The sequence below is a fragment of the Gastrolobium bilobum genome, unplaced genomic scaffold, assembly GCF_033153095.1.
Source record: "Gastrolobium bilobum isolate Gb01-03AN ecotype WA unplaced genomic scaffold, APGP_CSIRO_Gbil_v1 utg10099, whole genome shotgun sequence".
Lineage (NCBI taxonomy): Eukaryota > Viridiplantae > Streptophyta > Magnoliopsida > Fabales > Fabaceae > Gastrolobium > Gastrolobium bilobum.
In genome coordinates, this window is record NW_026896627.1 from 174,600 (window position 1) to 188,592 (window position 13,993).

Consider the following 13,993-nt stretch of genomic DNA (forward strand, 5'->3'; position numbering starts at 1 on the left):
TCCCCTCTGAATCCTTGTTCCCCTTATATCCCCATATCCTTCTTCAATTTTTTTTTTCAGAAGTTTATATTTGTATTAATGCTTTTACTAATTAGGTGCACTAAAGTTATGTATACTAAATTTATACAATAGTCTCTCTGAAAAATTCTGCACAGCTCATTCCATTTGACGGTTTTTGGTAATTTTATTTATTATTGTTTTTTCATTTCTATATGTTCAACTCAAATGTTTCGTTTCATGTCAGGAGTGATAAAAACCGAACCAATTTAATTAAAACTGAAAAACCTAATAAATAAAATCAAAAACCGGATAAACCAACAACAACAAAAATGAAAAAACCAAAAAATTAATTGAATCGATAAATTTTTAGATCCAAATTTCAAAACCTAGTCGATCTAAAGTAAACCAAAATCTTATATATACTTTTTTGAAATAATATTTTACTTAATAATATTTTGTATTATCCATACTTAGTTATGAACCTTTCTATTATAACTCAAGCCAAGTTTAATTCCCTCTCTTAGGTTTGTACCTATATTATAAGAACAGTAGGATTGATAATTAATATAAAATTGTAGTCAAAATTTATATTTGTATACCGATATATTTATTTAAACTTGTATTTAATGTATCTGATAAATTATTTTACACTTGTATTTGAAATATTTTAATAGAATTAATTTTTTATATCTTGATAAGTTCATATATATATATATATATATATATATATATATATATATATATATATATATATTTTTTATTTATTTTCTGATAAAAAAAACCGATGTAATCCAATCCATGAAGAACATGCTCCCTGTCCCCTCAAACACCATTTTGATGGCCCAGACTTCTGAGCTTGCATGGACAAACTATTCTATTTGTGAATTGTGACAACCTATTATATTCAAGGCCACCTAATTTTCAGATGTTCACCCGTGACCTAACCCAACTACATGAATAACATGGAAGATGGAAGAAAGAAGAAAAGAAAACAGCTCAATCATAAGCAAATAGTGCTTTTTTTTTTCTTCTTCTCTTTTTTCCAGCAAAATTGATTTCCAAACAAGTAGGAAAAACTCCCCCAATAACAAGCTCATACAACTATACAAACAAAAGGGACTTTTTTTTTTTTGATAAACAACAAAAGGGACTTTGGATCTATTTGATTGTGTTCTGATTTTTTTGTTCTTAAAATTATTTTATAGAACAGTTCTGGAAACATGTGTTTTCTGTATTTTTTATTTTTAAAAAAAAATTAAAAGTCAAAACACAAAACAAAAACAACTCAAAAAATTCTCTAAATTTGATTTCTAAAACAAAAAAACAGTTTTAATTTTTTAATTTTTTTTTTTTACAAAACAGACCTTATTAAATGATTTTTTTATTTTTTTGTTCTGAAAATAAAAACCTATTTTTAGAAACAATATTCATACCTTAGTTTTTAAAAGAAAATAAAGGGCCTCTTTTATATATCGATACAACACAAAGCCCACAAAATTAATCGAACCCCTTTTGTTTAGACTTTAGAAGACTGATGAGCAAGGATATGCGCTGATGGCTCTTATGATTGCTAATGGTACGCACTAAATTGAGTAATACAGTTTATTTAACTAATATGTATGATTCACATAGACAAAGACTTAACAGCAAAAATTGAGTTAGGAAGCATCATGGGGTTTTCCAATTTCTTGAAAAGTCATACAATATTAACAAGCAAAAAAAATTCAAAGAAAGAAGAGGAGGAAGAGGAACTATAAAAATGAATGATATAACATAAAAAGATCAAAATAAAATATCACTCAAGTTTGGATGATCCTTACACAGGGAGGCAACCAGGTGAACCTGAAATTATTACACAATGGTAACAAGCAATGCTTCTGATATTGGTGATTCACCATATTAGCCGTAACGTTATAACCTAAATACTAATATTGAAGCACATCCCTCCCCTTCAATTGGATTTCTCAAACCATATTTCTCGACCAACATCTAATTGAATTATTAGTTTTCTTTACTTGTTTCAAGGCTGCTATAAAAAAATGATCTAGTTTGTAAGTTCAAAGCAGATTTCATAGTTTGGCTCCGGTTGTGCACTACAACAATTTAAAATAATTGGAACAAGGCTAGGTGAAGTAACACGAACACAAGTGAATGGCCTAAAGGAGCTTCGTGGATGATTAGTTGATGCCCTGGAACATCAATGGGGCTTGATGCACTTCTTAAGTTTGAGGTGTTACCTAACATGTTACTACATGACTACAGCAAAACATTCATATAAAAGCAAATGCTGCAATCTGGCGAAATATTTTTAGTTGTGAAACACGATTTTAATTCCATTCTTTCCACATGTAAAGAGGGAAGAAAAGGGGTTTTGTAACTAAGTTTCAGAAGGCTCCTCCACAATTCATAAAGAAATAATGTGGTGGAATAAGGAGCATATGCAGACCTGCTCTATCAGCTAACTAGGTCTCTTGGCATGACTCAAATAACATGGAAGAAGTTTGGAGGGGCCAAGGGAAATTGGATTTCAGGGAAGATAGAGTTTATTTCCTAATTCCTACTATATAACCCATAATGTTGGGGGAATACAACATTCCCTTCAATCTAAATGACAATACCATACTCCCTCCATCAGAAGCAAATGTTAATATTAGTGATTGGGAAAAGCATCACAAACAAATTATGCACAATTTAACAACATTCCAACATCCACGGATGAGAAGGGTAAAATCTACTATCAAATACAACTCTAGCTCACAGGCTTCCTTAGAAAACAATCTTTCTCACAGTCTCATTCTCATTCTCATAACCCTTACAATTCCATGATACAACTAACTACCCTTATACAAAACAACGTCTCTGGTTTCTTAATAAAAACAAATCCCTATCCAAACTCGTACACATCTTTTAAATCTCTCACCAATTTTTTACCTATCTTTTACATATCTCACACATATCTACCAGCATAATAAGAAACTATCGGGAACAATCTTTAATGAATTTTTGGTCAAACCCAACACATAATGAAGTAGTTGTTGAAATATATAAAATCATTAATGTAGTCTCACTCAATGGCTTAAGCTTTTGGGTGAATTGGTTCTTTACATGGTCTCAGAGCTTGAGTGACTACAAGGTCACAAGTTCGATCCTCACCGCCTCCCACTTTAAAGTAGAATTAAAACAAAAAGCACAAAAAGATAAACCAAATATTGGGCCTGTGCAATATCCACACTTCAAGTCTTTAGAGCTGTGAGAGGGTGTGTTAGAGATTAATATAAATCATTAAAAAGGCCCTCACCTAACACCTTAAGGTTTTGGGTTGAAGTGGTTCTTTACAGTAGTAAAGAATAAGTAGCAAGATATGGTAACTAAACTGCAACAGCAAGCATGATGGTTTGATATGCCATCAAGAATCACATATTAAATAAAATTCTAAAGTGCAAGAATTGATAAACAAGATTTAAATCAAAGTGGTTCCCAAGCAGGACGTGCAAATATTTTACATAGTTGGTTACAATAAATATACATTATCAGAATCTCCTATAAAAGTATTTTCACATCTTATAGATACACAACAACAACAACAACATCTAACAAAGTAATTCACATCACCTACATTCTAATTTTCATCAATCCCGGTATTCTTGTCAACAGCCACATCAATTCTTTCATACCTGATATCTGCAGGGTGGTCAGGGATTTTAGGAAGAGACTCTTCTTCATGCTTTTGGAAAAAGATCACCCACATAAACAGCACCACAAACGTCACCAACGTAACACACCCAGTGCCGAAAATCACCCTAGCAAGAACTTTCAAGGGACGAAATTTCCCATTCTTCTTAGCATCGTAACCAAGAGGTTCCGCAGGTTGAGAATGCAATGACTTTGAAACATTCCTCAAAGCAAGCTTCCATGAATAGACACTAACAACCTGCACCGACTTGTCATCATTGGAAGAGCTTACCCCAACAAACACAGGTTCACCACCCCAAATCTTAAACAAATCAACGGAATGCGAAATGATTGGATTTGAAGGTCTTGGTTCTCCCATTTTGCTCAACCTAACTTCCAATGTCTTAGAACTAGCCTCATAATCAACCCAAGCATTCATCTTTTTTCCACTGTTGAGAACCAAATTCACAGCTGAAACATTTGCAACAGCCACGGACACGAGGCTTCCAACATCGATGCCCACGTGATTCGCGTTCAGATCACCCACATTGTCATCCTTTGAGGTATCAAACTCAATGGCAAGATATTTGTTCCGTGAAGAAAGCCCGAAGGAACCGTTTCCCGGGAACGAGGCGGCGAAATCGCCGGGAACCAAAACGAGGACGAGGCCGTCACCGCCGTCGGGGGAGACGGAGAAGGAAAATTCGGCGGAGAGGGAGGTGGGGTCCGCAAAAGTTACGGGCTTTTGGCGGAGGAGAAGGCCGGAGCTAGAAGGGGTAGGTCGGGTGAGTTTCACGTGGGACCCACCGTCGGAGACAACAACGTGGGCATCCCCGAAGAGGTCGATGTCGGGGTCGAAATTGGGGAGGGATTTGGTGGAAGAAGGTTGTACGAGTAGAAGGATTAAGGAACAATAAATGAAGAGGGACAATGCAACCATACTTGTAAATTTCGATTTCTAAGGAACAACAACAACAACTCTCTTTATGTCTATGGGGTTAATCCTTAATCCTTATTCCTCTTCGCAAGCTAATGTTACTTGTTTTCTGTTTTTGGTAGCGCACAAAATCTATGCATTTTTTGTTTTGTTTTTTTGCACTGTGGCCTCCGGATGTTGCTGCTAGCTATGCCTACCGCTCGATCAAACATTTGGTAACATGAAGTTATCTCAGAGGATTTTAGTTATGCAAATATAGATTAACTCGATCCTTTATACATTCGTTGTCTCAATACATTATCTTAAATGATTGAGATGTGTGATCTATGTTTTCCATTCACTCAAAATTCAATTGATGACCAGGCAAATTCGTGACGGTGAAAACAAGTTAAGATTTAATTGGACTGATTTAACTAATTGATGATAATATTAGGATGAAGCTTATAATTATAACATCTTTTTATGATTATTGAATCAAAATCAAATTAACAGTTACAAAATAATATCAAATAAAAGTAATTAATTTAATTTTGATACAACAATCATAAAAATAATTGTAAAAAGTTGTAAATAACATCACCCTAATATTATTATTCAATATCTTTTTTATGTTTCGTAATATCTATTTTATATCATTCTATTTGAAATAATTTTTAATACTTGGCTTAATTCATTTATATTTGATTGATAATAAATTGTTATTTTGTTTATATTAATAATATTAATAAAATATATCAAATATAGATTTTATTTTGTTTGCAATATATTTAAGAAAAATATTTATTAAAATTTTAATTTTCAATAATATTGATAAAAAATATTATTTATAAATATTTTTATATTAAAAAATTCAATTAATATGCCAAAACAAATATAATAATATCTAAATTGTGCATCTATTGTACCAAAAAATATGTATCTCATAGCCGCCTCAAAGAGTCGAAGCTCGTGGGGATACCGGAGGGAGCCAACTCGTCTCAAAGAGATAATTAGGGTTGGGTAACTCCAAAAAAAAAAAAAAAAAAAAAATATGTATCTATAGTCAAACTTCAAAATAAACTAATTGTATATATATTTATAAACTAATAAAATTATATAGTCATTAAATTTTAAATATAACTCTTAATTGTATTTTATGATAAGTATATCTAAAATTTTAATCAAAATATTATTTTTGAATATTTTTACTTATAAAGTGTTCATTAGACAAAATAAATTAATTTAAATATACATTAAATAAATTTTTTTGATACATACATTAAATATTTATTATTAAATAAAAAATTCACAATAATTTAAATATACATCTTTTATTGAATTTAATTAAGCTGTGTAATGCGCGAGTAAGTTAATTAGATATATTTATTATTGTTTGATGCAAGAAAAATGTGAACTCATATATTTTGCCAAAAGAAAATAAGGATCCGTTGAAAATATCATTTTCGTTGTTAGCACAAAACTCGGTTGATCTTATTCATAAGCTAGCTAGTTTTTTCTTCAACAATATTTTTTCTTGTGATCTTATTGTAATAACAATAATTGCATTCAGAGCTGGCTTCCAATGGATCTTAAGGAGCGTTTGCTGTGCAAACAGAAACTGATGAATTTTTCAAAGCGGGAACAGGCTCATCTTAATTATAGAAACATTTATTATTTTGTGTCGGTGCGTATGCGTGCAAACGCGTTGGATTTGGGCATATGCTTCTCGGAGTTTTTCCTTATAGTCTTTGGAAGAGTGACTAAAATGTCACTGTTCATCAAATTTTTTATCTAAATGCTACACGAACCAGTGTTATTTTTTAATCTGCCACGGGGCAAGTTTGCTATCCGGTATAGCGAACTCGATTGTCTGACGTGCCACATTTCTAGTGGACACAAAGTTCGGTACAAGGGGTAGCGAACTCCATACTTATTTATTTTATTTTATTTTAATTTGGTACTTGTTATCCAGTAGAAATGTGACACGTCAGCAAACCGAGTTCGCTACACCGGGTAGCAAACTTGCCCCCGTGACAGATTAAAAAATAACACTGTTCACGTGACAGTTAGGTAAAAAACTTGGTGAAGAGTGACATTTTGGTTGGTGTTCCTAGTATTTTGCATTTGTTCAACTATACAAAATTGTGTGGAATTCAACCAACCGGATATTCTAAAATTCCATCGGCAAACATCAACCTAGACCAATTGATGTTATATTGTCAAATACAACCTTAAGCATATAAATTATTTATAAAAAAACCTATTTATCAACTTGTAGTTTTTTTTTTTTAAAGATATAAATCTATATTAGAAGTCTTAAAGGGTCCGATTGATCTAATTTTGGATTTGAGTTTTTTTATCTTTTTCAGAAATTGCAACTCTAAATAACTTTTAAATACACAAAACTTAAAAGTAATGTTATCAAATTCACTTTTATCAAAAAATAATAATAAGGTATATACTAATTGCAATTTTATTAATTTGTCGGATTAATTGATGCAAATTAGGGCGCGACATTAAAGAATATGGTCCAAGTCCCAATTGGTCCAGATAGTAGAGCCCGATCAAATAATTTTAAGGAAACATTCAATAGGTTGATTCAATCCATTAAGCATCACCTACGTTTTCAAGAATATGACTTCAGAAAATTCGACGATATAAGAATTGGATGTGTCTTGAACATGAGCTTAACGAATGATAGATTTTATTTAATTGTAATTAATTATTTTATCTTTATATTTAGAAACTTTTTTTACTTTTAGAAAATTGTTATCTTTATTTTTAATTTTAGAATTTTTAATTGGGAAAAATATTTCTGCAGTTACTGCAGATAAGTTATCTGTATTTATTTTCAAAACGACGTCGTTTTTTGGTATTGAAATCTTAAAAAATTATAAATATAAAGACTATTACAATCCTGAAATAAATTAAAATTATAAAACACCATAATTTCTTCTCAAAACGACATTTACTACAGATAACTTAACTTAACTTATTTGTAGTGACTGCAGAAAAAAGCAAACCCTTTTAAATTTTGATTGATTTGTAATTGGCCTATAAAAGAAGATTAAAGACCTCCATTTCTATTATTTTGATAAAAAGATGATTTAGATCTATAGGGTCGTTGGCTTTCTAAAATGGATGAACAAAATCGTGAAGGTTGTGGAAAATATGGTTATAGTGCTAGAAGACGTAGAATCAGTCTCAAAACAACCGCATCAAAGATATCTGCATGAAATAGAAAATGAAGGGTAGAAAAGGCGGCTTTAGGATTTGAAACAGTTTGGGTGCTCAATTGAAAGAATGAGCGGAGTCGAAGGACATATTTGATGATGAAGAATGTGATGTCAATTCTTTTAGGCTGGAGTTGGTTTTAGGAGAGGAAGGAAATGAAAGAGAGAGTTTTAGTAAGGTCTTTTCTTGTTTGTGAGTTTAAAAAAAGGAGGGGAAGAATTTGAGAATTTTTACTAAACTCTCAAAAACCCTCATTCTTCTTAAAATTAAAGTTCTCCTAATTTGGAGGGTTGAAGGAAAAAAATATTGAAAATTACTTATCTACCCTTAGCATTAAAATGTTAAAACTACATAATTGTAAATTATTTTTAAACGCGATATTATTAGAAAAGTCTCAGATATCGACAGAATTTATTGACAAAAAATATTTCGTCAAAAATAGTGATGAAATTTTTGATGAAAATCATATACGTCAAATTTTTTTCGTCAAAACTAAAGACAAAATTAGAGACGAAACCAGATTTTGCCATAATCACTAACATAAATTTTGTACGAAAAAAAAAAAATCAGTCAAAATTATTAATATAATCTAAATTTCGTCGAAACTTTTAACGAAAATATTTCCGTCCAAAATTTTGGTGAAACACATTTCCATCAAAAAGTTTCGACATAAAACAATTACGTCAAATTTTTTTACGAAAAATAGTTTCATCAAAATTTATGACTAAAAATATTTTTGTAAAAAATTTTGACGAAATTTTTTTTTTGTCAAAATTCTTTACAGAATCTATATTTTGCCAAAATATTTCACAAAAAACATTAATCAAAATTTTTGACGAAAAATATTTCTATCAAAATTTTCAACGAAACACATTTCTATCGAAAATTGTTGACGAAAAAAAATTCCATCAAAATTCATAACAAAATTTAAATTCTATCGAAAATTGTTTGGCAAAAAAAATTTCTGTTGAAAATTTTAACGAAACACATTTTTATTGAAAATTTTCGACGGAAAATATTTTTGTCAAGTTTTTTGATAAAAAATATTTCCATCAAAATTTTTGAAGAAAAATATTTTGACAAAAAATTTTAACGGAAAAAATATTCCGTCAAAATTCTTTAAAGAATCTAAATTTCGTCGAAAGTTTCATTCGAAACATTTCCCTCAAAATTTCTAACAAAACAATTTCTGTCGAAATTTTTGTTAGAACATATTTCCATTGAAACATTATTGACATAATTCTTTTTTCGTTTAAAACATTTGATGGAAACTAAATTTCAAAAATTTAGTTTTAAAAAAATTTTCATCGGTTGAAAAATTCCGTTGCTTTTTGACGAAAAGTATTCCGATGAAAATAATAATTTTGTGATGAAATTTTCATCGTTTGCAACGTAAAAATTTCATCTAAACTATGATCTTTTCTGGTGTTGTGAAAAGTACATACATAATTTTGTTAGAAATTTTAAATTTAATTTAATTTGTAATATATAATAATTATATTAATTTTAAAAAAGAGAGTAAAATGATAAAAATATCTCATTAACCCTCAATTTTCTTTTTTTGCCATTTTTTTAACTCCCAAACAAAGGAAGCGAATATCCTTCAATTTCCTTCCCTTCCTTCCCCTCCCTCCTCCCTCCTCCCTTGGATCTCCTTCCTTCCCCTCCCCTCCAAACTCCCAAACAAAGCCTTAGGATTTGGAAAATACAATTGAAAAATTGACCTCTTTTCAAAAGAGGTTCCATTTTTTACCATCAGGCATGTCCTTCAACACTTCAGCGTAGCGTATGATATACTTAAAATAATTCAATTTAAGATGAATATAATGAAAAACAAGAGTATGAAATCGAATTTATAACATGATTATAGATAGAGATATTTGGAAGAATTTTATAACCTTATTGTTAGTGGTTAAATTTTATTTTTTTTTAATAATCAGCTTATGAACAAGGATCTTTCCTTTTAGATCTCAATTCTTCTATTTAGGCATGATTTGAATTCTTAATCCTCATTAATCAATCCAAGAGAACCGTGAATATAGACCATATAGTTGTAATCAATATCTATTTGTACATTCGCGGTGGTCTATAGAAGAAACGTGGTAAGAGATGATAAATCATTATGCATTAAGAGGCTCAAAACAGTTGAAAGTGGGTGTGTACACAATAACAATAAAAAAACAGGAATCAGAAAATATATACTTGAAAAGTTTAACCCTTTATTTATAAATATAGTTTCATGTTGGATAAGGTATATATAAGGTGATATATCTTATCCCTCATAATCTAGACTGTTTGTCTATTCTAATACTGGATTGTTATTAATAAATGATGTGAGACCCATATGTTGAGTCTAGAAAACTCAATTTTTAATTTTTTTGATTGTCAATTTTTCAATTTTTAGTTAGTTGTATAGGAGCACATTATCATAGAAAACATCGTGTTCTTTTTTAATTGAAAAATATAATTATCTCCAGCTGAAAAATAATTGTAGTGATAACTTTCCTTGTCACCTTTTCGGGAAACAAATTTTTTTCCTGTCAAGCTATTGTGATGATGAGACTGGATTGAGGGAGTTTCAATAGATCATAGTTAAGTAGGGCCCATATAACGTGGGCTCAAGCTTGGTGCGCATACCCATAAGCCTTTAATGCTGGAGTCTGGGTTAGTCGAACTCCAAGCCCAATTCACATTTTTCAGTGGCTGATATTTCTATCCCAACAAAAAATTCCCATACCCAAAATTATATGGGCAAGCTCCTTTTTTTTTCCTTTCTTTTTTGGTTACGACTTAGGAGAGAATGAAAAAAAAAAGAGAATTTAGAATACCGAGAATTTATAAATACTTCAATTATATTTTGATAACTTATAAATGAGCTATGAAGTTGTTTGAAATCGAAACACAATTCGAAAACAATAAAAAGAAAGAGAAGAGAGATTTGACACAGTGATTTATCTTGATTCATCGAATGCAGGCTATGTTTAGCTTGTCTGTACTATATTCATCTTATCGTCATTCGTTTCACTCAATTTACGAGGCAATTTAAATAGTATTTAAAAAAAATCTTAACATAAGTTTTTTATGAGCCCAAATCCAAACTACTAAGAAAAAAGAAAATTACAATAAGTCAGAGGATCAGTACCATACCTCTACCGGTCAATTAACTTTCTGCCGGGTCAATTAGCTTTCTGCTAATCCCACAAACAAAAACTCTCGTAAGTATACAAAGTATACTACTTACGTGGTCCTCCCACCTTCACTCCCACATAGCGCCAATATTGATAGTACTGCCATCCCACTAATGTGCAATGGCATTGTTGCCATGGTTACTCATTCATATGCAGTGCACAGGTGCTGGACCACGCTAGCTAGTAGCTACCATTACCATGCCTTTACCCATAACTAAACTTTGGCACACAAACCTATACACTAGCTATTAACCAATGTCACGCTTGACGCTACCCTTCTTCTATCCTGTTTATGCACTTTGTAATATGTATGGTTGAACTGAAACCTAGCTGACTATTTCTGATCAGTCATTTGCATCAAAGACATGATGCACATATCCCTTTAAATTAACTATAGCTAAAATAGAGAATCCGTAGCAGTATTCATTGCTTCTTTCTGACCTCAAAACTAGGGTGCATGAATTGATTTGCTCGTTTCCACAACATGGTCACCACTTCTCCTCATTAAAGGAATAGTTTGAAAATGTACATTGGGAGGTGCTGATTTCAGTCAAATTCACTGTTGCCTTAAGTTCTAATACATGCATTATTATTACCTTAAGGTCTGTGCAACCGATGTTGAAACCTCACAAAATCAGGGATTTTGGTTTGGTTACTTGCAATGGTCCATCATTCAACAAGTAGCTAGGTTTATGGTAGTATATATTTTTTGATCAAAGAATTAATTATCAATTCACAGATTATTTTAAAAAAAAAAAAATTGTTGATGTGTGTGCATAAAAAATATAATCCATTAAATATCAAGTACACAAATTTAATATCTTAAAAATTCGAAATAAAAATAAAAATCAAGGAATTAGAATACGTAAGATATTATTAAAGAATAATTAAACATATTGTGCAATTAAGGATAATCGTGGGAGATAATGTGCAAATAACATTTCTAATTAATGTTTATTAAAAACAAAATTACATTTTTTAGCTTTCAAATTTGACCTCTTATACCAAGATGCACATCATATGTATAACGGGCAATAAATACAAATTTCATTTAAAGATTGTTTGATCTGTAAACTATTCGTGTTCAAGAAGGAATAACAGCCTCCCAGCTCCAAGAATGGCATGTTATATAAAGATGAAGATATATAATAACATTCTTTGATTCCCTTTTACCTTAACCTGAGTCTTGTTTTTTAGCAATATTTTATATATCGAATGTTATATTGTATCCTTTTTGTTTAAATAATAAATTAATTAATATTTTTACCGTGGCTTTCTTTAAGTTCAACTTATCTTTATCTAAAACGACGTTAAGGATAGTGTAGTTATTTTTTCAAAAATGCATTTCGTGCTTGAGTTCTTACATTTGTATGTGCAGTTATACTATAGTAGTAGCTGACGTATGCTTGCATATGGGGTTCAAAACAATTTTATGACTCATTACACTTAAAAGGTAATAATATTATCGTTTAGAAACAAGGTTGTTAGAGAGATATAATATAAAATTATTGAAGATCCATCGTTTACAAGCTTAAGGTTTTGGATTGAATTGATTTTTTTGTATGAATTAGATCCTCATTGCCCTCTACTTTCTAGTGAAATTTAAGACAACGCAAGGTAGAAGAAAAAAATGAGCTTATGTAATATTCACATTTCAAGCTCAAATGATTCTTGCGTGAGGGGATATGTTAGAGATATAATATAAAATTATTGAAGATCTATCACTTATAAATTTAAACTTTTGGATTGAATTGATCTTTTACAAAGATTATACAGACTTTATAATTAATCTGAGCATCCATGCATGATTTAAGGTTAAGACTTACGAGTAGAGCCGGCAAAACGGGCTCGGCTCGGCGGGCCAACTCGCCAAACGAGGCGGGGCAGGGCGGGCTGAGTTTTTTAACTCATCTCAAAAGCGGGGCGGGGCGAGCGGACTCATTTTTTGGCGGGTTGATGGCGGGCCAAGACGGATCAGTGTAAAATAAGCTCGGGCTAACGGGCCAACCCGTCCAACGAGACGGGACGAGCTGACTTATTTTTTGACAGATTGATGGCGGAACGTCGGGACGGGCCGCCCACTTTGCCACGAGTGCTCTATATATTTCTTACAACAATAGGCAATTGTATATATTCTTTTTGTTATCTATGCAATTATTGTGGTCGCCAATGACATTTCTTGTCAACAACAGTACTTGGGATGTCTTATACTAGAGTTAAAATTACTTTGTAATTTAATCAAGAGCGTGAAAAAGAAATGAGAAGAGAAGAATTAAAATGAGTAATACATATCTTTTAACTTTATACACACATCTTAATCAAACGATCCCTCATAAGGAAAAGAAAACAAATCTTTAGATCCTCAATTTATGGGTGCAACTTCACAAAGTGCAATAATTCTAAAGAATGAGAAGAAATTGAGGAAAGGAGTTTGAATTTGGAGACAGGTCAAGGTATCTGGGGCCCCAATGTGACGCACATACATTCAATCTATCCTCCAAAGCATATAACTTTTTATGTAAAATCATATAATTTTGATTTTGAGATTGGTCTAATTTCTGTATCAAGCGAGGAACTCACTCTAACGAACTAATTCAGTAATTCTTATAGAAAAAAGTGTGAAGGATGGTGTATGAAGAAAGGAAATCATTTATTAAACTTACAAGTATCTTTTCTTTTTTCTTTCTTGAAAGAAACACATCTATTTTCTATTTTTCTTTTCGCAGCTTATGTCTTCTAAATAAAGTTTTGTGTAGTCCAAGAGGGAGACATTTGAACTACATATTTCACATTTGAAGACAATGTATACACTCTTTTTATGTCAAAAAATTCTTCCTCCTCAGACTATAGGACCCATCTTTGCGTACAATTTTAACTCAATGTCATTTCATTAGAAATTTGAACTACGTACGAGCACCTCTCTAATTTAAGAAAAGGAGAACAGTGAAATCACATATGTTCTAGCTAGCTACTAGATTAGAAC

General features: G+C 31.2%; 1 protein-coding gene across 1 annotated transcript; it reads right to left on the reverse strand.

Annotated features, from left to right (window-relative positions):
* Positions 1 to 3,543: 3,543 nt before the first annotated feature.
* On the reverse strand, positions 3,544 to 4,636 carry LOC133301122 (L-type lectin-domain containing receptor kinase VIII.2-like). The gene has a single exon (XM_061500734.1). The coding sequence runs from the start codon at positions 4,610 to 4,612 to the stop codon at positions 3,620 to 3,622; it is 993 nt and encodes a 330-aa protein (XP_061356718.1). The 5' UTR covers positions 4,613 to 4,636; the 3' UTR covers positions 3,544 to 3,619.
* Between the last annotated feature and the right edge of the window lie 9,357 nt (positions 4,637 to 13,993).